This window comes from Denticeps clupeoides, chromosome 3 (genome assembly GCF_900700375.1).
Source record: "Denticeps clupeoides chromosome 3, fDenClu1.1, whole genome shotgun sequence".
Taxonomy (NCBI): domain Eukaryota; kingdom Metazoa; phylum Chordata; class Actinopteri; order Clupeiformes; family Denticipitidae; genus Denticeps; species Denticeps clupeoides.
The window spans coordinates 24,175,814-24,202,250 of NC_041709.1; the positions used below are offsets into that span (position 1 = coordinate 24,175,814).

A 26,437-nucleotide genomic window follows, 5' to 3' on the forward strand; every position below is an offset into this window, starting at 1 on the left:
ACAATTTTATTTAAGTTGAAAAAGTAAAAATTGTCAATGCTCTCTCAATGTAAAAAAACAACACTGACAACCCTGCCATTTCCCACTGTTTTTCAAAATATATGAATCATTTCCATCTCTTGAGCTGTTTAAGAGCTTGTTTTTTTTACACAGTGGATGTTGATGTTCGATGTGTAGGAATCCAGAAGTGCTAGAAGTTTCTTTGGAACCTGAAAATACTCAGACATTGTTGTTGAGCTGCTAGCATTGTCCCTGCTCTGATGTCCCTAATCCTATGAAGTACGAAGTATCCAGGTGAAATCCCACAGATGTCCTCAGCACAGACCTACCGATCCACTCATCCACCCAGGTGAAGGCTTGTCGGTGTCCCAGCAGGAGAACGTCTCGCACCACCTAGGCGTGGTAAGAGCAGGTCAACATGTTGACACAATAAGGAAACACCATTGTCACATTAACGAAGGGGACCAAACCCCAAACTCATACCTTGTGTACAAACTGCTCCACACGCGTCTGCAGACCCCACACCTCAAACTTGACTGTCACCAGCTTGTAGGAGCACATGATGGGGTCCTGCGTGTCCCGCCAGCCCTCCTGTAACATGCCTCGCGACGTCTTCTCTGAGCGGAACAGCCGCGGATCCTGGCAGAAGTGAAGTGATTGCCATTGTGATACAGTGCAGCACACGGTGACACAATGAAATGTGTCTTCTGCTTTTAACCATCACTCTTGGTGAGCCCGGGGAGCAGTGTGTTGGAACGGTGCTTTGCTCAGTGGCACTTTGGTGGCACCTCAGCTCCACAGACCACAGCTACAAAAACTCACAGAACCAAAGCTACAGAAGGAGCCTGTCTTTGCTGCAGAAGCTTATCTCGCTTTTTTAAATTAAAGACTTATTTTATCAGCACACGGTAGAAAAAAAAAAGAGAAGACTGAGGTCCCATTCAAAAGTGTGGTATCTGAAGAAGGATCTGACTAATCAAATGGGAGGATTTATGTCAAGAAGCTGCCATTCATCTTCAAAAAAAAACCTCAGCTTTGTCCAAAATGCCAGATGGAATCTTGTTTTTAAAAAAGCCACCTTGATATTTTCTCAGTCTTTCTCCGGCAGTACTCACCTCAGATTCCTTGTAGTACCTCTCAGGGATTTCATCATAGGCGATGTCCACGAAACACACCTCCCTCTCCAGGTCCTTGGCTTCCATATCAAAGATCTGCGAGAAAGATAAGAACATTTGTGAGGAATGAACTTTCAGTGAATGTCCTGAGCGTCCGAGCCCACAAGTGTGTTCTGCTCTCAGGAGTGACTGGAACACACACACCATTGATACACCGCAGTGGATTGAAACAGACTACAGAGTCCCGAGTTTCAGGTCTGTTCTTTTACAGTTCCCACAGGGACATGGAGAACTGCTACACTCCTCCCACTCCCAGCCACTAGATGGCACTGTTGGCTTTTGTTGTCTTTATTAAAAAAAAATTTTAAATAAAAAGAGAAAAGACACAGTAAAACATCTAAGAAGGGAACCCAGTGACATATGGTGAAGAACCACAATTAATCACGATTAATCAATATTAATTCTTAAGTCTGAAACTTGCAATAATGAAGGCAGAGTGATGGGAGATCATCCTCCAGACCCAGCAGAAAAGCCTGGAAACTTTTTAATTCTTTTTCCTTCTTCCGTGTAAGGGCTGACTCGATGTAAGCGTATAAATATCAATTTCATCCGGTCGCACGTGATTTCCACAAAAAGGCAAATCAAGAAGTTAACCCCAACAATTTCATCAGGATCCTGGGGTCTGCAGACGTCTACTAAGTGCCTTATTCCTGGTGAACAAAGTTGTTGGTGCTTGGCATGTTTTATGCTGATATTCTTTACAGTCCTGCAGTAAGCAACATGCTGATGGCTGCTGCATGTGAGTTGTTCTCTCTCCCCTGCGCCACATGAAAGCCAGACTGAAGGCCTGAGCGGGCGCTGCACCGTATGAAACATTAATGAGATGTTCACAGCCTCTGAAAGGCCGGGCCGGGCTTCCCCCCCGCCACAGAGTCCGATCAGGTCACACAGGATCAATAGGTCCCTGCCTTCCGCCGCCCTGAGCAGGAGATCCCGACCACAAAGGATATCAGCGATCAAGCCGGCATTCTCTCTTATTTCACTATGCACGCTACTGAATTTCTGTCACCCAAATGGGAGGAGCCTGATGATTGACGCCCTCATTCTGGATTCTTTAAACCAGCGGCCGTCAATAAGTCACATGCGCAAACACCATTAAAGGTTGTGCTTCTTTCTTATCTATTACCATTTGAGAGGTCGTCCGGGAATCACCGATATGTCAGCCATAACTGTTGACTAGCAAAGGCACTTTAGATGATTGGTCCCAAAACAATGGGACCTTCTTCAATTCCAAGATTCTTTCTCTGCAGTGACTCTAAACTGTGTTTTTTTGGCACTGACAGTATAAACACAGCTAAGAACAAGAATGAGGCTGCAATAGCCCATTACGTTCACATTTTAACGTGAGAGGCTATTATCACTGCTGCTACGATCCTCCCGCCTGCCAGAGAGCCAGACAGAGCGACCCGTCCCTCCGCCCAGATCCCACCAGAACTCCCCACCAACTCAAGAGAGGAGTTGGTGTGGTCGCCCCGGAGAGAGAGCGAGAGAGAGAGAGAGAGAGCAGGGGCCGGCACAGAATGGCCGCCATCGTTCCATCCGCAGAGGTAGAAGCTGCACATGCTCAACAGGGCACATGCACATGCGCCCTGTTGGTCGCCTCGCGGCGATTTGCCCAAGGATTGCCAGAGATGAAGGGAAATTCATGCAATTAACGCACTAACTACACGGGGTTCATTCATGGAAGATATGCAGATATTTTTGTTTTCTCTTTGGCAATGATCTTAACTGTCTGTTGCCAGTTTTGCTTTCTGCGCCTGCCTAGAAAATAATAAAACGTGACATGAAACAGAAGCGATGGCATAATTCCACACACCGTCTCCTAGGGGATGGAAAAACAGAGGAAGGAAGCTGGGAAGCGGAGAAATGGAACGTTCTCCTCCGTCTGGAGCTGACACCCGACACCAGGCGAGGAATTTCTCCACCCTGCTTTCTGCCTAAGATGAATACTTTCAGAGTCGACCGCACTGATTTATGCTTGAAGGAAAGCGAAGGCTGGACTGTCCGGATGTGGACGAGCGCTTCAGATCCACCCCTGCAGAACTGCACGATGAGGCAGTTCAGCTTTTGCCGTGGAGGATGTATTGTTTTCTTTTATATTGTGTTGTGCACAATATGTTGTACATTGCAGCCTCTTTTCACGCTTGGAATGATGCCAAGACAAAGTGCTTTTCCATTTTACCCATAAAAGTGGGCGTAGTCGCTACAACAATTCTCTTTCTCTCAGTCACTCACTCTCCGTAACCGCGTAGTCCAACTAAGCCCATCCCGGGAGCCCCACCCAGGCCACCACAGGGCACACACACACACACACACACACACACACACCGACAGACAATCCAGACTTGCCATAATCTATTTCAGTGATATGCACTAATGAATTAAAATGACTGAAACTTGCCATTTTAAAAAATGAAAACAAGCAAAACGGGAAAAACACGCCATTTATTTAGTAAAAAGCATTTGCATGGTTTTTACAATTTTATTCTTGAATAGCAAGTGTGGTCATTTATGCGCGCAGACACACACACACACACACACGGCCACTCTGACCCTTGAAAAGCCTGGTAGGAGCAGCGCTAGTGAAGGGCCATTAGCTGGAGGCCAGGCCGACACGCAGATAATGGGTCCAAATAAAACACATTAGCATGTTCCGTAAGCGGCCCGATTCAGGCGTACTCACGTTGTCGTTGGAGCCTTTGTTGTCCTCGTACTTCGTCTCTATGTGAATGGAGAACTTTGGCAGAAAGGAGCACTGCAACCAAGCGCAGACAAAAGAGCGAATCATTTCTCGGTGACTGAGGAACAAGGGCGCTTTGCTCCACCAAGACACACTGCTGCATTTTATTATATTCATATTCTCATATTCATGAAGGCTTTCTGTCTGTTTTATAAGAAGGTTCAGTTTCCTTTTCCCCTGACTTTATTGCCAATATTATTATGGTTGTAATGGTACGTTCCATCAGAATGGTGAAGCTGGAAACTAATAAGTCAAAGTCAGTTGTATTGTCAATTCTGCCAGAATTTCAACCACACTCAAAGGATGGAAATTCCATTTCTCTCTGACGCACAGTCAGTGTGTTAGCATACAAATATACAAAAAATCCTTAAAAACACCACCCATTTCACTCCTACCAAGTGGTACCTGACTAACCTCCAACGCTGATTTATACAACTACCGGTTAATAGTGATCGAGTGAGATACCTTTTAATGCTGAAGGAATCGAGACCTGAGACCATTAAGAGTGAGGAATTGTGGGAGAGGATTTGCTGTGATGGAGAATAGTGAATGTGACAGTGTAGAGGAGAGAAGCTGCTCGCTGTATGAGTGAAAGAAGGCACAGTTGGGACTTAATCCCAGTAATTAATCCGAATTGACTCTCTAATGGCCTCCTGCTTGAGGAACGTATGGCACCACTCCCAAAAGCAGTTTTATTTTTGACCTGCTTTCTTCAGGCTTTATCCTTTTTATTATATAAGCATTCATATGTCTCGGTAGAGTGAATGTCAACACAACTAACGCCAACAAGCTTTTCCAGATGCCACATCACTATTCTGGGCTGATTCTGGAAAGTTGGCGTGTCTGATCCAGCAATAACGCCATAAATACGACGCCTCGTCATCACCCAAAACCTAATCGAGTCCTGTACACAAATCACAATTCTTTTTATAGTTTTTGGACATTTTCCAGTACACTTGGTTAGTCTTCCATTCACTGTAATCTGGAACATAGGTTTTTGGAGACCTCAAATTGCGATATGAAATTAAAGTTAGCTGGATCACTTGACAAAAATCATAATCTAAGAAAATCTTGTCTTGTTTTGTATTATTCAGAAACTGTGTGGAATTATACACAAAACTTATGACAAATTCCGTGACAATTCCAGAATGTACACAGCATAAACATCTGCCCTCTCAGTCGACAGTGCTAGTGAGCTCCTGAACTCATCATCATTTATTGTGAATAATCATGCATAAACTTGACAAATCTTTAAGGAAGGGCAAAAACCTCAGCTTTTCCTTCCACACTGCAGTTACTGTGCAATTATCAAACTGCCCAAGATCTCCATGGTAACGACAACGGCCACAGTCAGTCACAGAGACCAGTTCGGCGCCGAGAAGAAATGACAGCCTGGGGAACCTACGGCGTGGGCCGGCATCCTGCACGGCTCCAGAAGACGAGGCGAGGAGGGAAACGGGTGGGCAGCGGCTCCGCCTTTTACTGATTAACTCCCTGTCAAGTCAGCCCCCAGGAATAAAAAAACGCCAGGAATGCAGAGCCATGAGTCACTTTCTAGACTTTCTCCGATGTGACCTGTGTCCTCCTCGCCATGTCTCCAGTCATGGACCACATCACCCCTGATTTTCTACATGTCTTTCAGACATGCTACCCAAACTCTTGGTTTGTTCACTCTCCCCCGAGGAATTCTCGCCCACATGACAAAAGCGCCTCTAGTGCTTATATCTGCTATCAAAGCGTCTTTGACTTCTACACTGGAATGTTTAAACGTGAAGATCTATCACGTACCGTGTACTCTGGTGTGGAACGTTGCAGCACAGCAGGAACAGGAATGGAGCGGGAGAGAAGAGGCCAGCGATTAGTATGACCGTAAGGCAACAAATAGCACAGATCCAGCCATCAATGATACAAAAAAAAAACACTGATTTGTGATCTAATTTTGACATTTCCCACAACACATTTATAGGTTTTTTGTAGCACATGCCTAATGGTCATCACCGCCCTGAATGCAGAGCGAAAAACCCTCAACACAGGAAGAAATTTACTGATGGTTAAAGAACTGAAACATTTTCCATGCAGCTAAGAAAAGAAAAATTGTGAATTTATCGCAAATCGTCAAGTGCTTACTTCACATGAAACAGGAGTTTGCGGAGATTTATCTCGCCCCGATTCTCCTTTTAAAAGATTAAAAAGGAGGTTGTTTATATGCAGTGATCCTATTGCACTTTCAGGACAATCCCAGTGTCATATCTCCACATGTTTATCTCTTTCTGAGTTTGGGGCTTTTAGGCTTCAGATGCTGTCAAATGGAAGAGAAAATCCTGGCAGTAATGGAATCATTTACTGCACTGGCCATGCCTTTATGAGGTCTCTAATTGATCTGATTATCCCCTAAAGCAAATGCCCATTATGGAGTTCCCCTCCTTACATTACCAGGATGAAGAATGTTGGTGGTGATAATGTGACAAGAAGTGACAATGTGCGAGATGATTTAACTATTGGTCAAACAGTCAAAGAGCTGCATGGACCTTAAACATGAAGAACAGGTTGTATCTTCCATGGTAAAGAAGAACCAGAATGGAATTAGTTTTTTACCTTTTTAAACAGCTTTCATTTAATATCTACATTTAATCAACCCCCCCCCCCGATATATTCATGGCAAATCTAGAATTTACGATGAATAATAATTGTGATAAAATTCACAACAAATATGATTCAAATGGAGCCTCGTGTTGTGCAATCGTCCTGTTTCCCGTTTCTAGAAGGTGAAGTGCTGTGTTTGATGATGTCTGGGCCAGCCTTATCAGACTTGGGATATCACATTAGTTCCCATGGAAACAAAAGCAAAGCGGTGTGATAGCATCAAGACATTAGGAACCTGCTGTAGTCTAAAAATAGACGGCCGTTGGGGATCCGGTGAGAAGCCCGGGTTCCTCGGGATGGCGGGCACTCACCTGTGATGGTGTATGGGTAGTAGTTCCAGGCCTTCTCAGTCACGTAGAAGATTTTGGGCACCACTGCTCTTGCCCAACTTGGCAACTTGCTGCAAAACACCCCCCCAAAATACAGAGTAGAAATGGCAATTAAACTGAGGCACCAACAGAGGTTCAACAGCAAAGTGGAATAGTTCTTCTGGAATACTTCTGGAAGCGTTACTTAAAACAGACACAATGTCTGGGTTCAGGAATGTCAGATTCACTATAATTCTTGAATTAAAGTGCAGAAAATTGGATTCGAAGTGGTCGTGGACCTGACATGAAACAAACACATAGGGTGGTAGTAGCCTTGTGGGTAAGACACTTGCTTACGAACCAGTAGACCCAGGTTCAAACCCAACTTACTACCATTGTGTCCCTTAGAAAGACACTTAATCCTGAGTGTCTCCAGGGGGGGACTGTCCCTGTATTCACTCTGGATAAGGGCGTCTGATAAAATGTCGTCAATGTAAACTATCCAGCAACACTGCTTGTGGTACACCGGAGCGTGTGACGTATCGGTGGGAGGGGCTTTAACCTTCCAGAATGAGGAAGTAGGGTGAGAGCTGACAAAAAACATCATTAGTGTTCATAATTACACACCAATAAAAAGTGGCTGGATGGGTAGTTAGTTCCTCCTCTACAACATACAAATAACTTCCTGTTTCTATCTGGTCATTTCTATACACCCAGGGAGACTTCAGTTGACGTTAGCAAACAAGCCCCTAGCACTGTGCTTTTGTCAGTGTCATGAAAACAGCCTTATTTATCAGTGAATATTCCTCCACAGACACACATTTACTTGCATTAATGTCTGAAAATTACATTGGTCCCAAGCCTAGTATTTACTTCTCAAAAACAGTAGCATTAATAATGCATAGTGCATTTGTGTTGTTTTATAATTAACACCATTTAACATGTTAATAACTGTAAGAGCTCACAAATACCTGTAGGAGCGTAATAGATAACAATCACATATTTGTTTCTGTGATTTCTGTGGACACAAATGCACCAATTAGGATTTAAAAAACTAAATATCCCTTCAGGTTGGTGGCCGGTGATTCCCTCCCACACTATTTACTCTTCTTCCTTCACTTCACTGCAGCTTCCTTCTTTCTACATACCTGAGGCAAATAATATCATTTCATATATATATATACACACACACACACACACACACACACACACACACAGGCTCATCATCTCGGATGCTATGTGAGGGAAAAACACCTCCAGGCAAGATTTTACAAAGTCATTTTATGTCTGAATGCAGGGTGGGGGAAGTGATTGTGGAAGAGCAAAGAGGATTTTTCTGCTGTCTGGCCTGTCAAGTGCTCTCTGGTGGTAATGAAAGCTCAGATAGCTCATCCTCGAGCGCGAGAAACTGCAGCCGGCACCTCCGAGCTCAGTGCCATTAGAGCCAAAAGCAGGAATGGAGGGCGGAGAAATGACAGGCGAACCTACATGCACATACATTACATATGGCCTCGGGGGTGTAATGATCCGGCAAATTCACAGTTCAGACCTGGTGCAAACATCACTCTTGTTTTTGGTAAATGAAAGAACTCTTCAAAAGCAGGAGATACAAAAACCCACAAATATCACAAACATTTGGATTTTTTTTCAAGCACCAGAGCGATGCGATTGTCCCACGACAGCATCACCTAAATCTTTCACTGATAATACCACTTGTGTGTCATTGTACATCATAAATGTGACCACGCCCACTACCAACACAACATAGTGTCACGTCCATGTGGGCATGACGCAGCAGGTGAACGGAGAGGAGGACGAAGAGTGACGAGGAATGAAGGACGCTTTCAAGACAGGGGAGACAGCCGAGACATTGACATTAGTGAACACGGAACATAATGTTAAAGACCTGACAGCGAACAGAAATGAGCGGATCCCGGACCGGAGTAACCCCTTTTCGGACCGGATCGTGACACATAGGTGATCTGGTGAATATAAAAGTAAAGTAAAGAGCTTTATTGTCATATCAGCCATATACATTGCAGTACATAGAAGAGGCTAAAATGGGCCCTCCTAAACCAACTAGGGGGTCATGAGGGTTGGGGGGGGATTGTGTATCTGGGGGGTGTTGGTGTATGTGGTGTATATTCTGCTTTCATTGTTTCCTATAACAACCCATGTATTGGTTGTCACTGATATTACCCAACCTTTTGGTCCTCAGAAGGTCCAATTTACATTCATGCCATTTAGCGAGGGGTTAAAGGGGACCTCGGTGGACGGTTTGGGATTTGAACCCGCAACTCTGCCTGCTTACCCGCTACCCGCCTCGCATCTGCACACGACATTCACGCCTTCGGTTCCCCACAGCTCACCCTCTGAAATCTCTACACAGTCAAGAGACCAAGGCTTTCTCAGGGGCAATCAGAGAAAGACACCTGCGCCAAAGAAGCTGCCGTGAGAAATTGAGGCGTAATTGTCACCAAACCAGGTGACGTATCTGTGGGTGGCGGCACATTTTCACACCTGGAGGCACTCTGGTTTTAGAACCAGACTGTACGTTCCCTAGGCGGCCCAGAACCAAATGTTTTAAACAAGGAGATGAATTCTCACAACTCTGATATTGCTTGATCTCAAGGGGGAGGACGTCCCTGGCCAATCAACAATCATCAGGCATAATTATGAGTTAATTATGATATGAATATTCCACCACCTGCTGATTGAGCTGAACATGTAAGTGAAAAAATGAAGGGGTGATTATGATGACTAAATGAACAGATGATCAGTTTGCAAACAGATGAAGAGTAACTCAGTGAATGAGTGTGTGACTAATGAATAAGGGAGTGGAATAATGAATGTTGATGAATTTGTGACTTAATTATTGGGTGAGTGACTGATGACTGAATGTCGTATGAACAGACTAATGAATGAGTGAATAAGTGAATTAAGGAGCACATTGTGATGGAAAAGGTGAACTGATTGAATGAAAAATTTGTGAAGGATTGAGTCATTGAACTGGTGAATGAATTATGAGGGTGTGAACTACTGATTCAGTGATTTTGTGAATGAGTGATTAAATGAATGGTTGATTTAATGCAACAGAGTGAACCAATGAAATGGTGACTAAATGAAATTGAATTCCTGATCGAATGTATGATTGGATAAATTGATTCATGAATTGATTCATGAATTAAAAAACAAACTGTCTCTGTATCTCATGGGGCAGTGGTGGCCTAGTGGTGATGGAAGCTGCCCCGTAATCAGAAGGTTCAAATCCCGATCCGTCAAAGTGCTGTGCTGCTGTGTATCACGTGACAATCACTTCACTTTCACTTTCACAAAACCTGAGTTGGTTTTGACCTGAGACCTGAACCATGAAAATTGAGTCAATGAGTAAGTAAATGGCTAGTACAGTGGAAAAGATGCTTTAGAAGATTCCAAAAAATCCACTGGAAAAAACTGCTTTGTCACACGGTCCTGTCCTCCTCTCACCCTGGATAAGGAGGAACATCTCCCGCTAAGCCACAGAGAAGCCATTTGTCATGCTCTAAATGCATTTATTGAACTTCGTGAGGACTTGCGGTGGTTATGTAACGGAGGGAAGCTCCGCCCCTCCCCAACAAAGCGAGCTGGTGAGACCCGTGACGACATTTAATTCACACCACATCTCACCACAAGCAACTGGCAGTTTTAGCCACTTCGTGTTTTTTCCTTCTTCATTCCTTTACATAACCAGCCCCTCTCCCCCTCGCTCTCCGTCTCACCCCTCTGACACGACGCCGCTGCTCGCTTCTGCTGGCTCAGCTCCATTAGACCAGGCTGCTGACACAGGTACTTCTGCTGGAATTAACGACCCCGGACATTCCCATTCTTCTTCCCCACAACGTTCCTCTGCTCCCTTCTCTGCTCTGCAGGACGCTTCTGTCCTTGGAGGTACTGGGCGGAGCTGACAGAGGACGAACGCCCCGTGGAGGCCCCTGAGCTGCCAAAAGCATGGCGTCACCGGCCGCGTAGTTTATGGGTGGGAGGGAAGGTTATGGAATGACGCAGCGATGGCAGATGATGCCGATAACCCATGCAGTTATTCGTCCCGAATATTTTGTAACATTTAGTAACAAGAAACAGTTAATTTGTGATTTAACATGTAAGATTCCAAATAATTTCGAGAGACACAAAAGTGTACAGCTACACTGTTGTTTCACTGAAACAGTTAATTGCATCACATGCAAGAACATGAACCACTACAGTGCAACAGTGAACTACTATCAGTATCTGTCCCTTAGGTTCAGGGTCCATAAAATATTTTTGGTATTTTCAAAGAGAAACTGTAAAACAATTCAGTTGTATGAGTTGCAACGTAATGAATCAGTCCATTTACATTTACAGCATTTATAAGACGCCCTTATCCAGAGCGAGTTCCCCCCTGGAGACACTTAGGGTTAAGTGTCTTGCTCAGGGACACAATGGTAGTAGTGGGGTTTGAACCTGGGTCTTCTGGTTCATAGGCGAGTGTCTTACCCACTAGGCTACTACCACACCGTCCATGTTTTTCAGGAATAAAGGCACAAATTCTTGAAGTCAAAAACTAAACAAAAAGTGAAAGGGTGAGAGGGCTAGCACTGGGCTAAATCCTGGGTGAGTGGACAGCTGCCTGGCCCAGCACCATTACAAGAATCCGAACCCCAGCAAGCAAAAGAACACCCGACTGATTAGAATCCATGACCACGACCTTTGCCTGTCCCTAACCTACAACTTTGCCTGCCCCTCTTGTGACGGCAATCTCCGAGTGGATGCTACATTGTGACCACACCTGTCATTGACCTTGAGTTTGCCTGTTCCCTTTTGCTAAGACGATCTCCCATGTTACCCCACCTTCCTGCCATCCCAGGCGCCCTCCCGTTCAGCCTCCTTCCTTCGCCTCCTTCCCCGCTAACCCCACGGAGCCAGAGTTCCCTCCCTGCCGCGCTGCGGCGCGTTCACGTCTACACTCCCGTTCCAACTCACCTCCGGCCTCCCTCTCCCCGACCAAACACCTCCGGTCCTCCTCCCCAGCTCGTCCAGTGTCCTCTCCCAGTACGACAACTTGTCCCCTTGCTCCAAGTACGCCTGCAAATGCGTCCCTGAACTCGCCCAGTAACAAATATTTAAGATACCTCTCTGGCTCAGGGACTTTACCTAATTTCCTTTATGCTTGTTACAATGACAATAAAGATATTCTGATTCTGACTTCCTCTCCACACCCTTGTTGACTTAGACTTAGACTTAGAAACGTGACATTAATGTTATATATATGTTATGAGGTATTAAAACAATGGAAATATAACATTACATATGAAATGTTGTTTTTGAGATATAATTTAACTCAATGTGACGTAGAATTCAAACATGCCAGTAATAGGATTGCAACATCAGCATTTGTAAGATCAAAATAAATGTTTCAGATGGAATGGGACATTTTGAATATAATGTGCATGTGCAATGCACATCAGGTGTCACCCACTGACCACCTGATCTCTCATGTCATGGCATCTGGGTCACTCACCTGTTGAGGTAGACACGTTTCTCAGTGAACTGGCCAGAGCCGTGGGCGGGGTCCTCGTAAGGCTCATTCTGCACCACCTCCACACCCTCCCCTCGGTCGCTCTGTTCATGGCTATGCTTGCTGATCATGTATAGCTGGCCAATCCTGTACTGTAAAGAGAGAACACACACACGAATGAATAATATTATATAATATTACATAATATTCGGTCTGAAAAGTAAATGTTTGAAGGCTTTCTGTCCACTTTTTGGGCTCTAGGGGGCTCTCTTGTGTGCCTGTGCCAGCAATGCTCACACAGACATGGTGAATAATGGAGCCATAAAATTGTTGTTTAAATTATTTAGGGTGAATCCAGTGGTCGCTGTTGATCAACCTAAGCTGCTGGCCAAAGCTGGATGCTGAGGGGAGTGAGGCGGCCAACTAAGAATCCTAGCCAGAGAGAGAAACATTCGCTTTCAGCACTGCAGCTGCGAGGATTTGGGAATGAGCGAGAGAGAGAGAGACAGTCTGGAAAAATTGCTATAATCGGGGCGAGATGAGATGGAGTCAGGAGGAAGCGGCAGATGGACGAGGAGAGAATGAGATTTCTTGGTGAGAAACAACCCCTCTGCGGACCCCCCCCCGAGTTGATGTTATCCTAATCCTCCAAGGCCAGACATCTCTCTCTTCTCTTTCACACCACCATCTACTGCATTTATATACTGAGCCCTTTATCCACCTTCCCAGGCCACATCTGGACCATTCTTTACTATTTTTGATTGTAGTATGTATTCCAGGTCAGTAGAGGGCAGTGTAACACATTCCCCCAACATAAGAACAATGCAAGCATGTCAAGGTTATTATGGTATAGCCAATTATACAAATACAAGTCTCCCGGAAGTTCTTGGAGTCTCCTGCATATTGATGGCCACTCCATGACGCCTGCAAAATAAATGTAATATACCAGAAACCAGCAAACAAGAGCATGCACCCCAGACAGTATTGTGTGCATCATGCACTTGAGGGAAGCACGAACGCCACAAAACGAGAGAGAGAGAACGTGTATGTGTGTGGATCACTGCATGTACTGCCTGTTCAAGTAGCCGCTGCTAGACAAAGAGTATCCTGATTTGTTTACTTAGCAAAATAAGTCTCGTGGACTGAAGTTATGATACTTGTTCAGTGGAGCATCATGACAGAGGGAGAGTACCCTCAGACTACACAAAAGTGTGTCCTTGTTCAGTAAGGGTGGAAAATAACAACAATGTGGGGGTTGGGTAAACTCCCTGAAATGAGTCTTTGCAGGTTGGGATGTGAAGTGATTGTCATTTTGAAACACTGCAGCACAGCACTGGTTGACACAACGAAATGTGTCCTCTGCTTTTAACCATCCCCCTTAGTGAGCCGTGGGCAGCCATGACAGGCACCCTGGGGACCACTACTTACAAAATAAAGATAAATAAATATAAAAACACTGCACTTCTCGTGTTTTTCTGTGTTATATTCTTCATGATGACAACTGACGCTGAATGACGTGTAGGGACAGTGTGATCAGACACGGAACTGTAGCAAAGTAATAAGCAGAAGAGAAGTGAGAACACGGAGGCAGGAAGCCGAACTCACTATGTGTTCAGAGACACGCCTTTCCCCCAATGCAGCAATGCATGACCAGGACAAAATCCATATCCGCATCTCCACAAGCAGAAAAGATGCATCAGCAAAACGAGGCAACACACACAGCACCCTGGGAGCAATCAATTATTCATTTCCCCTCCCATCTGACAGAGAGAGAGAGAGAGAGAGAGAGAGAGAGAGACCCTGACACCGGGGAGCTGGAGTGGCTGCAAGTCAAAGTGGAACACGACTTCCGCAGAGTCGTTCAGCGAGGAAACCATCTGTCAAAGCGGAACAGATGTGACATTCTCTGCACCAGACCTCGGTCACAATGACCCCGAGGAACCTGCATGGCAATAAGGACAAAAAGAGGGGTCAACGGGACCTAATGCCTGTAAAAAATCGAATAAGATGAATACAGTGTGAAAACGCTTTTTTAAAAGCCACATCCCTGTTTCAGTGCATTTATTCCTGTTGCACATCTGAGCTCTGTGTTGTGCCATTTACTCCTGCTGGACTTACAATATCGATTTCTGCTCTACTCTATAATTCAGGACCTTCTTTAATCAAAAGGACTTTGAAGCATTGAGGTATTAATTAGATGCACTTTCCAAGTCATTCAGACGTCTGTCTCCTATGAACTTGTGCAGAGATCTCTGTATTTATGCAATTATAATAAAGGTGTTTGTTCATTTGTTCGTTTTGGCAAAAAAAAAGAGTGAAGAGGATGGGTTGCTGTGATGTTATTAGTCTCTACACACAAATAGCAGCCGTATTATTAATAGTTCTATATAAACAGCATTCCACCGTATAACACTGCTTACAGTCTATGACCAAAGTTTACCAAAAAAAATGCTAAAGGATTCCTTTAGCAACACTACGCACATCAGGTTATTGTCGTGTCCACGTTTATCTGTCCAGACATCACAACTCTCACCCGTGGCCAAATGCGCATGAATACCTCTCCAGTCTCACACCACAGCCCCCGGAAAGCACAATTTTGCTATTAATAGCGACGGCATGAAAGAAGTCTCGGGTTCAAGTGCTGTTAAATAATTCATGAATAATTCTTCTCTCCAGGCCACAGACAACAGACGAGTAGAGAGCATCGCAGGGAGGAAAACAAAGGGCAAAGCAGCGGTTTGCGGAGCGTCACCCACCCACTCACGCCTCTACAAAACATTTTTGAAGTGAGCGTTCAGGTCTGTGAGATAAAACATTGTGGGTGCTATTTTCAAATTTGCACCCAGCACAGAGCGCTGGGCTTTTTTCATCAGTGCAAGGTGTCCTCAGGATTTACACAAATAAATAGATGAAACAGGGAAGAAGCACATTGCTGTTATATGTATCTTTTTTTGTCCTTTGAGAATGTCCCTTGGCCACGGAACTAAAAGACCCACAGGTTTACAGGGTAGGGTTACATTTTGGCATAAAAAGAAGTCCAGAACTGGTCTTGGATATTGGTCCAATACTGAATCAGATAGCTGGGTCAGGTACTGACTATGGGGTAGGGCTTAACGAATTGTGAGAAATATTTGTATTTGAGAAATATCGCGATTGCCATTTAATATGTGGTTGTTCACTATATTATTATTAAAAAGCGTACATCAATATATGAACTGCGCTGTAACACACCACGAGTTCAGTGCGATTATCCTTGGATTTAAGTGGGCATGGCTTTTACATGGGACACGGGATACTGATTGGTGAGCATGACTGTCTATGACACAGGGACATCAGTGCAACATGACTGGACACAAGGTGTGGCGTCTGTCCTCGTTCACTCCATGCGCTGCGCGTTGCACATTAAAACACGGCGAGCTGCTTGGCAGCCTTGTGCGCACAACACGGTCAAAGTCAAAGTTTGTTGAATTTTGACCACTGCACACCATAACGCATTTTCATGCAACCAATAGCGTTGAAGCGGGTGTTCGGTCTTCCCCTTTAAAACACACACACTCACACATGAAGAAGGAATTGAGAAAAGTCTCTGAGTGTCCAGAGATCTACAAGCAGGAGTTCAGTAAACCAAACCTATTTTTTTTGCAATCGTGGTGTGTTGATTTTGGAGCGGAAACGCAAATGTTCAAGGAACACACACACACACACACACCCACGTGAAGAGACACTGAGCAAAGTGGGAACAAGACAGCGAGGAATAGGCAGGTACTGGTGGAAGATGTGAAGGGTGACCAGGGAATTGCTTCGTAGATGGACGCCCCCTTTAGGCACGGTAGTGTACAATAAAGATGCAAGTCACATCATCATCGCAACTTCAGCCTCACGGTCCAAGTAGCACGGAGAGTGCTAGACTGAATGTATATGCATGCTCCTGGTACATGCAGAGGGTTATGGCGCCATGGCAACCCTGGAGGGGTTCTATTTCTGACGGAGCCTGCCAGGCATGACGAGCACATTTCAGCACCGGGCAAGCTACTGAGGAGCCAATGTAGTGGAAAACTCTTCAGGCAGTCCAGTAATGTAAATCTGTTCCATCTGAATTATTCCATTAATTCTTCAATATGCAGTAAACAGTAAAGTGAGATGAGCTGGGAAGAGTCCACGCGTTGCATAACAAGGTCTTCCCTTATAAATAGCGCTGTCAGTGCGCCCATCATGACCTGTCAGGACGCACGCTGAACAACATAAAGTCAGGGCCGCAATGCTGAGCCGCCAAGAAATGACACTTTGTGCACCTCGCCTTGGCCCACACACGTTTCAGGAGAGGTGGAGATGAGTAGAGAAGGGTGTTGCTATGTGTGAACGTGCCATTTTTTTTTTAGCTCTCGAACTGTAATGGTGTTTCTCAGTGTGCATGTGTGTGTGTGTGTGTGTGTGGGGGGGGGTCATTAAACTCCCTATTTCTAGTACTATGTGTGCACCAAACTCTCCTTTGTTAGTGCACTGCTTGCCTCGTTACAGATCAGCATGTACCCGCCATGGTTAGAACCCGACATGTAAGAAATGGACGCAATGTAGCTCAGATATAAATACAGTCACAGCATGGATCCTGTGTAATCCATAAATCCATGTAATGCCTATATGGCTGGCAAGCTTTTATGCACAAATCCATACGATAATGAAAAACCGCATTGCACAGCCACACACTGTGTACAGATCCACCCCCACACGCGCAGTCTTGCGCCGGGCTACTTATTAGAATGTTTCCAGAGAGGAGAAAGCATCTGAGTGACAGTAAGGTAGGGCAGCGTCTGGGTGGGGGAGGAGGGGGGTGGAAAACACATTTGAGTTTCTCCCTCGCGTCGCTGCATTTTGTCCTCTGCCGTGACAAGCGGTGCGATCAAACTATCCATCGTGCTGCCTCAGATGCACACACGTACTCGGGCCTGGAACAACACCGTGTGCATTTCATCAACCGCGAACCTGCCTTTTCCTCAAGAAGTGGAGTTCAGGCTTCTACTTCTGGGAGAAGAAAAGAACACACAGGCAGAGATATGCATAGCTGTGTTGTATAAGGAAGGCTGAAATACGACTGACAACCACTACATGATAAGATAAGATAAGATAAGATAAGATAAGATGATCCTTTATTAGTCCCACAAGTGGGAAATTTACATTGTCATGGCAGAGAGTGGACAGCACAAGCAGCAAAAAAACAACGGCATAGACAATCTAATATAAAAGGTTCAATATACAAATAAATAGTCCTAGAAAAAAAGTGAACATATGTACAGAGTGGATATACATACACACATTATAATTATATGGATTATAATTGATTAGACACTAGATGTTAAAAACTAGACACAGCAGGCCTGGTTTCTTAGATGACCTTGATCATTGACCTTACATGAAAAGACATTGATAGAAATCTGAAAATAAAGAAGCTACATGGTGCTCCCAGCAACACATTCCATCAGCCCATCTTGTCACAGTCACCATGAGGCAAACATTTTTTTCGCTGTCACAAATTATTAGCATAAGCATTGGAAAATATCCCCCCATCCAAACTGTTGTCATGTCAGAGTGACTGACATGGCACTGACACCTATTCCATTCAACCAGATCTGTTAGTTGTTGGACCATTTTGTGTCATGTACCAGATGAAGCATCTACCAGTAAGGCAAAATCTTTGGCTCTTGACACGGCTTGCTCTGCCGTTACTGTGATGCTGTGGTCATGACAAATGCAACCCTATGACTTTACGAAATTCAATCAATATGTCCATTTGGCCCCAGCAACAAAGCCGAGACATTGTGGTCTCAAAACACCCATTGCCCTGGTGGCCATCACCCCATTCCATGCTTTCCACGAGGCATGGTTGGACGGACACTTCACGGTCAGTTGAGCTGTGACCACGAGTGAGTGAAGAGGAGGGAGGGAGAGCTGTCAATCGTCAAGGGGGCTGTGGTGACTGTGATGCTGGTGTCTCATCAGGGTGTCCATACTTAACACTCGTTTGTGTGAGAAGGCTGTTGCAGGAACCAGAGCAGAGTTTGTGCAGTCACAATCCTACAGACACCACCACCCAATTACTGACATCACTGGTGAGAGTGGGAAGTGTGTGTGAAAAGCAAGTGATAAAAATAGCTCTGGTCACAGGACGCACTTCATCAGCTCTGAGATACTTCAAATCTGAGGACTTGATGCAACACATACACAGTCACCTCTACAGAAGTGAGGTTAATAAGTGTTAGTCAAAAGTGCTAAAACAAGACAAGCTATTAAAGGTGCAATGTGTAAAGACCTTACGTTAGAACTAAAACGAATACAACTAATTCAAATTAAAAACTCATTGAAAGAACAGTTTTGATATTTGTGTATCAATTTGGAGATGTTTAAATTAGCAAGCTGAACAGCTTGTCTTGCAATACCACTATGCACCACAGGAGGCTACAGTGAGGCACTAGTAATGTGCACGATTGGTTTATAGGTCCACTAGGGTGCACCGTGAAATACTAAACTGCACTGCAATTCCAATGGACCGTGGGATTTTGGTATTGCAATTCATTTTGAAATTGCTGTGGAGATCATGTCTCCTTCTGACATTTCCTTACATTACTCATTGATTGATCTGGGACATGTGAAATGGTAATCCTGCTTGCAATATGATAGCTCAATGCTCCTTTATTTGACAAAATTACAGGTTGTTTGGGTGTGTTGGTATAAACCAGTCTGATGACCTGAGAGGAACATGGCTAATGGTACACGACAGAATTTCACCACAAGTCATTACGCAATTAAATCTCATTCGCACTGAATGCATTTGAGGGCTGAAGGTCTTCACATGTTGAGCTCAGATTTCAACCTACAATATGACACTCAAAGGTGCGATTCACCCAGCCCCATACTCATGTGTGGACAGCCTATTCAAGCGGGATATTATCAGTTGACATCTGCCCCAGAGACCTACTAGCAGGACAGTAATTCTCCATCATGCTTCTGTAATGGAATGGAACTCTGACAACCAGTGGGCCAGAAGCTTGTTTTCTAATCAGGCCATACTAAACCACTTACACATGACTGATAGGCAAGTGGTATCACTTTGTATAAGGATATTTTTATTCAAGGGACACCTTTTGTTTCATACCATGGACTGGACAAATGCTTGATTCTGACTGGCTGGAAGGTAGGTATGTACGATTATGGCCAAAATGATAATCATGTTTATTTTTATCAATATTGTAATCACGATTATTAATCACGATTATTCGTTATTTTAGGTAAAACATTTTTTTGCACTTTCTATTTTAAACAAAGATATAGATGTATAGATTAGTGAAGAATTATAAGAATGCCCCCCTGGTGGTTCGTTTGAGAAAGTGCTTGATTTGAAATGCAGTAGAACCGCTATTCAAAAGTTAATATTGCCGACAATCTTCTTTAATTAATCATGGCAGCCAAAATTATTGTGATTAAAATTCAATTAACTGTGTAGCGAAACTGTGTAGCGTATTTGCTAGCGATGTTTGTCTATGTAGCTATAGCAACGTCCTGGTAATTTACTGCCATCTGGTGGCAACAGAAAGCTGTTCTCTCTAATGTCTGCGTACGCACACTGTGGATAAATCGTCCTAGCTAGTGGCTATAGCTAGCTACAGCCACGCGGCCGACAACTCCAAAACCAGAGCTCTAAGATCGGTTCTTGTTGTTTTACTCATGTGCATCTAAATGTGGAGACTTGCACATAGACATAACAGAAAGAGAGACATTGTTAAGGTTTTCCCTTCACTGATTTTAGAGAAAAACGAGAAGATAACCTTCAGAGAAATAATCTTAATCAGGCAGTAAGGAATGCAGAAAGGTCAAAATGCTTTTGCATGCAGGAGACAGACACCCGTGGCAAGCTAAATCCTGAGACTGTGTAGTGTATGTCAAGTCCACATGTTGAGATGGTGGTGTTCATCACATGCCACTGCCCGAAGAAAGATTTCTGTACTGTCTGCAAGGTCTACAGGTTCCTTCCTCCACTGCACCAGAAAACTGCTTTTCATTCTGTTTCAGAGGTGAGCTCAGCAAGGGGAACAAACCCTAAGCAGAACTGAGGCTGAAAAGGTAGCAAATGTCCACTGTGACCTGTACCACTTCAAACTCAAAATATTTAAACATGATTCTGCAACTTTTACAATATGAAAAACCACTACTCAAATGGATAAGAATTTAGATACTATACATCAAAATTCAGTAGATTCTCTCCATTCATTATCTGTGAGTATTGTGATGTTTCCCTGCGTAAATAAGAGCAGTTTCCACCAATGTATGAGCTCGAAGCCTTCATTTATGATTATCATTATAATTAAATCATTCCCATGGCTTGTCTTGTATCCGAAATTATGGAAATCGCTAAAAACATTGTGATATCATGTTACTGTGAGGCTAGAAGTATTGTACCATTGCTTTGGAGAGTAATTGTGCTATTCCTGTTACATGGACCTAATGCACAAAATGCAAAGAGTGTGGGACGTCTGCAGAATCTCATCATATGTTTCACAATGACACGTAATGGCAGAAGAGAAAATCCTCCTCCTTCCTCAGCACCCTGTTCCTTTGTCTTTTTACACGTCAATGAGCCCCATCATCAGACCGTGCTGGGCTCCTCTCCGCAGCCACTCTCATGTCACTGCTTTGAAACAAGCAGGCCTTGAAGTTTCACAGTGCCAAAAAGCTTCCTAATTGCAGCACGACTCGGCATTCTGTTCATCAGATTGCTTCCATTAATCCTTTTCGCCCAGTATGAAAGGCTCTCACTTTCCCATGCAGGGGCTGACTGCCTTGAATGTGTGTGTGTGTGCTGGGGACATTCACACACAGGAGGTATTTGGGTTCAATAAGAAAAGCAAATTATTCATAATGGTCGCAATCAAAACTGAGGAAGTCAGATGCACTTTCCTCCCCCACATCCTGGAGCTATTTGATCTGAAGGGAACAGTAATCCTGAAGACGGGGACCTACTGTGTATCTGCATCCCAAAGCCCTTTATGAAGCCTCTGTCCTGACCTGGGTGGACACACACTGCATTCTTTTAATAGCTTTATATAGCAGCTATTAAAAGAATGCATGGCCTGTAACGACAGACTAGAAACAACCAGCCAAGTGTCCCACTTGCGCTGAGAAGGTCAATAACGTGGCACCACTAAACCCAACCAGTCTAATTCTCAACTTCTTAATAACCTGAAATGACTGCAGAGCTAGAATGCTAATAAACTCTCCAGGTTGGCACAGAAACTCGGCTCCTTTACCCTTAAAGCCAAAAAGCGATTTTAGATACACTGGTTCAGGGCATTCAGTGAATAACAGGTCATGTCGGGTGCTCCAGGTCTGTATAAAGTACTAAAGCGCTTAATGCTGGTCATAATACAGTGTATGGGGTGGTGTAGCTGCACACCAGTCAGAGTGACCACGCTGACCCCTGTCAACCTCGAAAAGATCCTGTAGTGGTCCTCTTTCTGTATGATAAATGCTGTGTCTTATTTGGGCCTGTCAGTATGACAGACCATTTACTATTGTGCTGGGAATAAGCCTTTGGCTCCCTGAGGGAAACCATTGAAGCTAACGACCCGAGACCTATGATCTGACATATGGGATGAGTTGGTGCCACCAACAGGAGTTTGGAAAGCCCGGAAAAACCCGAAAAACTGGGAAAAAGGCAAAAAAGGCCATTCATTACATTTAAGGCTGCCACGCTAAGACCGTGAAACGCACAGAAACAACGAAGAGAGTGTGGAGAGGCCTGACCTCTCCGCAGAATATGACATATTGTTTATTTTGGTAGGTCATATGGGCTGCACACAAATCGGGTTCAAAGTTTAAAAAGTACGGTTTACTGTTGTACAGAGGAAGAAGTTTTCAGCTCCCTGTGAACAACCATCAAAGCTAGAGACACGGCGAGGCCAAAGGCCTCAATCTGACATATTGGATGTTTTGCTACCCCTAACAGGGGTCAGGAAAACCTGGAAAAGTAGGAAAAAAACGAAAAAAGGCCATGTTTTGCATTCGTGGCTGCCACACTAAGACATTGAAATGCACAAAAAACAGTTGAGTGCACACACACGAATTCCAAGTCACTTTGTGTGGCTTTTCGTTCTGCACGGTTTGACATATGGCTTGGCTCAGTGGGATTTACGGTCTGTGCGCAATTCCCCCAAAAGTGTTTTCGGAACGCGTTTATTATTCTAGTTATTATTAATGTTATTATAATTATTATTATTAAGGACAGGCAAACATAGAAAATATGCCTGAATGCTGTCTCAACTTTGTGTTTGTGTAAAAGAACATTAGTTTGGTATGAGTGTGGTTGGTGAACATGTTTTTAAGTGCAGGAAGAAATGAAGATATGGCTGCAATATTTTTTTAATCAAGTATTCTGTCGATTTTTTTCATCGATTACTCAAGTAATCGGATAAAGCATACTTTTGAATAGTGTGTTATGCAACATGAAAATCCTCTTAAAATGAGCAAGCAATTGGCTGTTATTCCTCACAAAAAAGTTTTTTATTCAAACTCAATACTTTTATTAGATCAAAGCTTAAAACCTTTGGGTTACTGTATCTAGAACTAAGCCCATTTAATCAACCTTTCTGTGAAACATTCATGATGTACATGAAAAAAAAAAATCTATTTGTCCTTAGTTTTATTTAATTAAAGGAAAAAGGGGTGCACCCTCTGCTATAGCCCATCTGAGAATAAAGAGAAAAAAAGTACAAAGGTACAAAATAGTAAAAAGAAAATATAAAGTATTACTAATAATCCAACTTAAACAATACAATTCAGTTTCCAGTTGTATCCAGATGAGGTAGGTAGGTAGAATGTTTGTCTTTGTGCAATGTTATGTGCAAAATAGAGAGAGAGACTATTTGTCTTAGTGCATGTGTGTGCAATGCATGTGCAAGCCTCAAAAACATTGATTTGTGCAACAAATGCTATAAACTTGCCTAAAAGTAAACCTATATGCTAATGAATGTATATTTGTCCATCTGTTGCATTTATTATTACTACCTAATGTGTGGAGAAGGCGTGTTTTGAGTTCCCTTATAACCTATAAGTGTGTGTGTGTGTGTGTGTGTGTGTGGGAGGGAGAGATGAGGAGGGATGAATTACATGAGATCTTGGTGTATTCGCTCTCTTGCTACATATCATGCATTGTCACTATCGATTCATAACACAAATAATTACAAATAATGTAGGTTCTAAGAAGCGCTAATGTTAGTTAGCAATCATAAAAATACGATACTTGTAGAAGCTCAGAGTCCGCTTGGAGAAGTGCGGTTTACGTGAGGATGATTTCGGTTAAGGTTCTGTAGTATTGGCGAAGTACTTTTATGGTAAGCCAGGTCCGTTTTACAGGGTATACACCGCACTACATTTTCCACCTTACGCAGCATTAAATGGTCCCACACTTAAGACATTTTATGCCTTTTATGCACACCGGTATCTTCATTTTCCACCTTTATCACAACATCATGTTAATATTTCCTTCTTGAAACTTTTTTCATCCCTGAAGGACATAAACAAGTCACGCAAAGGGACAAAATTATTTATAAAAAAAAAAAAAAAAAGATATTCTGATTAATGATCAGTCATTAATGTTCCTACTTTCACATAATAGCTGCTAGAAGCACTTCTGTGTGTATTGTTAACAATAAAAAAAAAAACTTAATAATATTTTGGCAAGATTATAATGATTAAAAATAAATATGCCCTGTAAACCAGCTGAACCGAGTTTGAAATGTAAAACATGTAGGAACAGATTTGGATGTATCTTAAGTTCAGTTTTGTTTGCTGTACATTGTACATATATTTGAGAACATTTGGGCTTTTTTTCTGTGATTTAATGTGCAAGTATGATATGAAAGGTGCAAGAATTATGTTGCTTAGCAACAACATCAACAGCCAGAATATGGACCAGTTATTTTTTTTTTATAAATCTCTTGACAATTAATGTTCAAATGAGATTAACTTAATGCCAATGCTGCTAGACTGCAATACTGTAACTAAATTAGGCTTACTGTTTAAAATAAACTGAGCTGTAGAAATACATTTCTAATGCTCTGTATGCAACTGAATTCTCAAAAGGAAGCTGCTGGAGAGCATAGCGAGCAGCATGTGTATTGGGTGACTGTGTATGGTATGCAACAGACAAAAAAAGCAATACAGAGAGTGATTAACTCAGCTCAAATAATCATCAACGGCCCTCTTCCTTCCTTCTTTAGAGAATTGTTGGTCCCTGTAGGACTCCACACATTTATTTTTATATTCACCTAGGTTTAAACCAACCTAACCAGAAAGACCAAGTCAGGTCTGCAAGTAGTAATAATAAGTACTTTGCTCAGTGGCACCCCAGTGGTACCTTGGCGGTTCGGGATTCTGTAATAAGAACTGATAACTGCGAATTTGTTACAATTTAGAATGAAGCCATCTCAGAAGAGACCCTGCTCATGATATTTATGAAAATCACCTTTGTTGTTTCGCACTGAACAACCCCTGCCTCATATAAGCTCATCCATACTTGAATAACATGGTGAGCAGTAGTGTGGCAGTCCATGTTAAGTGTAATGACCCCTGGGTAAGGATAGGAACATTATAAAAGGAGGTCAGCAGATTCACATAAAAATCCCACCCGCTGACGTCAGTCTGCACCATGAAGAGAAGACGCAGGCTGCAGCGTAGTGACCCGGGCAGGCAGAATGCTGCTGAGACCATGAATGACAGAGTGGGAGCGAGTGGCAGTGTTCCATACACTCACACAAGCGCCTGATTCATGAACTTCAGAGCGCCGGCCGGGTTCTATTTCTGACTCGGTGTCTCTTTCAATGACCACTCGTCACAGAGGTGGCTGAACCTTGACAGCGATGCTGGCCGTAAACCGCGAGGGGTGTCTTTTCAAACGGACTGTTAATGATCCACAACTGGGAGAAATGCCGCTGGGTGTAAAAACACACAACATAAGATATCAAATTACAGCTTTGTTGAATGTTTGATTCAGGACGGACGGACATTTGGACGGTTAGCTCCCCGCAGATAAAATGTGTGCGTGTGCGAGGCAGCGTGAGACAGACCCAGTAATAGCAGAACAGAGGTCAGGGTGCTGATGCTATTTTTAACCTGCATGAAGAGCAGTGGGTGACTTTGGTTTCCGTCATGCGATGGCAAGGCCGGTCACAAGACCTTCCAGATGGAAATGACTTTTCTTTTTTATTTCCACCCCCTCTTTCTTCCAGGGTACCTAAGCCTTGGCCTTTAATATGAAACCAAAAATACTACCTCGCTGCAAAAGCAGGCAGCCCAGTGACACTAGCATATAACTCACGGCCGTTCTACATAACACGTTTTCTCGCTCTGCTGTGACTGCCCCAGAGTGAGAAAGTCCTTGGTGCCATGCTAGCTGCAGCGCTAACTAAGCACTAACAAGCAAGCTAATGAGATGTGACTACACCAACACTCTGAGCCGTAGATGTCGTCTTTCACTACCGTCAGCCACGCCCGCTCGTATCCAAAAATACCTGCTGCTCAATTAAACTGAACTAAACCCAATATTTTTATTACGCTAAGTGCATAAACGTCCTGCAGAATGAATTACTTTAGCTTAACTGCTACATACAAAGCTTAGTTACAGTTTTGACACAACATTGCATCATGGGATTTGTTTGGGTCTGCTGTGCATGCATTTGATAAAATTTGGACCCTAATGCAAGTATGCAACATTAATTGTGCAAGAATGATGTTGCTTAGCAACAACATTAACTGCTGGATTATGGACCAACTATTTTATTTGTTGAGGCTTCATATGTTGTTAAGTCTTTTTCACTCAACAGCCACTGGTTAAAATGTGGTAAAAAATGTTAATGCTAGACTGTGTAATACGGGAGCTAATATGGGCTTACAGTTTAACACAGAAACTCATTGTTTTGTAGATCAAGACAACACGAGCACCTAAGTGTTAACCCCCATCCGGCTCATACTACAACCAGTCTGGATAATGATG

General features: G+C 43.5%; 1 protein-coding gene across 2 annotated transcripts in view; it reads right to left on the reverse strand.

Moving 5' to 3' along the window:
• The window catches only part of pitpnc1a (phosphatidylinositol transfer protein cytoplasmic 1a), a 52,424-nt gene that overhangs the window by 5,376 nt on the left and 20,611 nt on the right, over positions 1 to 26,437 (reverse strand). For both annotated transcript variants that reach the window (XM_028973393.1, XM_028973394.1), the window contains exons 2-8: positions 12,403 to 12,551; positions 6,870 to 6,958; positions 5,704 to 5,711; positions 3,859 to 3,930; positions 1,116 to 1,211; positions 484 to 639; positions 330 to 393 (exon numbers count right to left, since the gene is read on the reverse strand). In XM_028973393.1, coding sequence (XP_028829226.1) covers positions 330 to 393; positions 484 to 639; positions 1,116 to 1,211; positions 3,859 to 3,930; positions 5,704 to 5,711; positions 6,870 to 6,958; positions 12,403 to 12,551 — 634 coding nt within the window. The remainder of the gene's footprint in view (positions 1 to 329; positions 394 to 483; positions 640 to 1,115; positions 1,212 to 3,858; positions 3,931 to 5,703; positions 5,712 to 6,869; positions 6,959 to 12,402; positions 12,552 to 26,437) is intronic.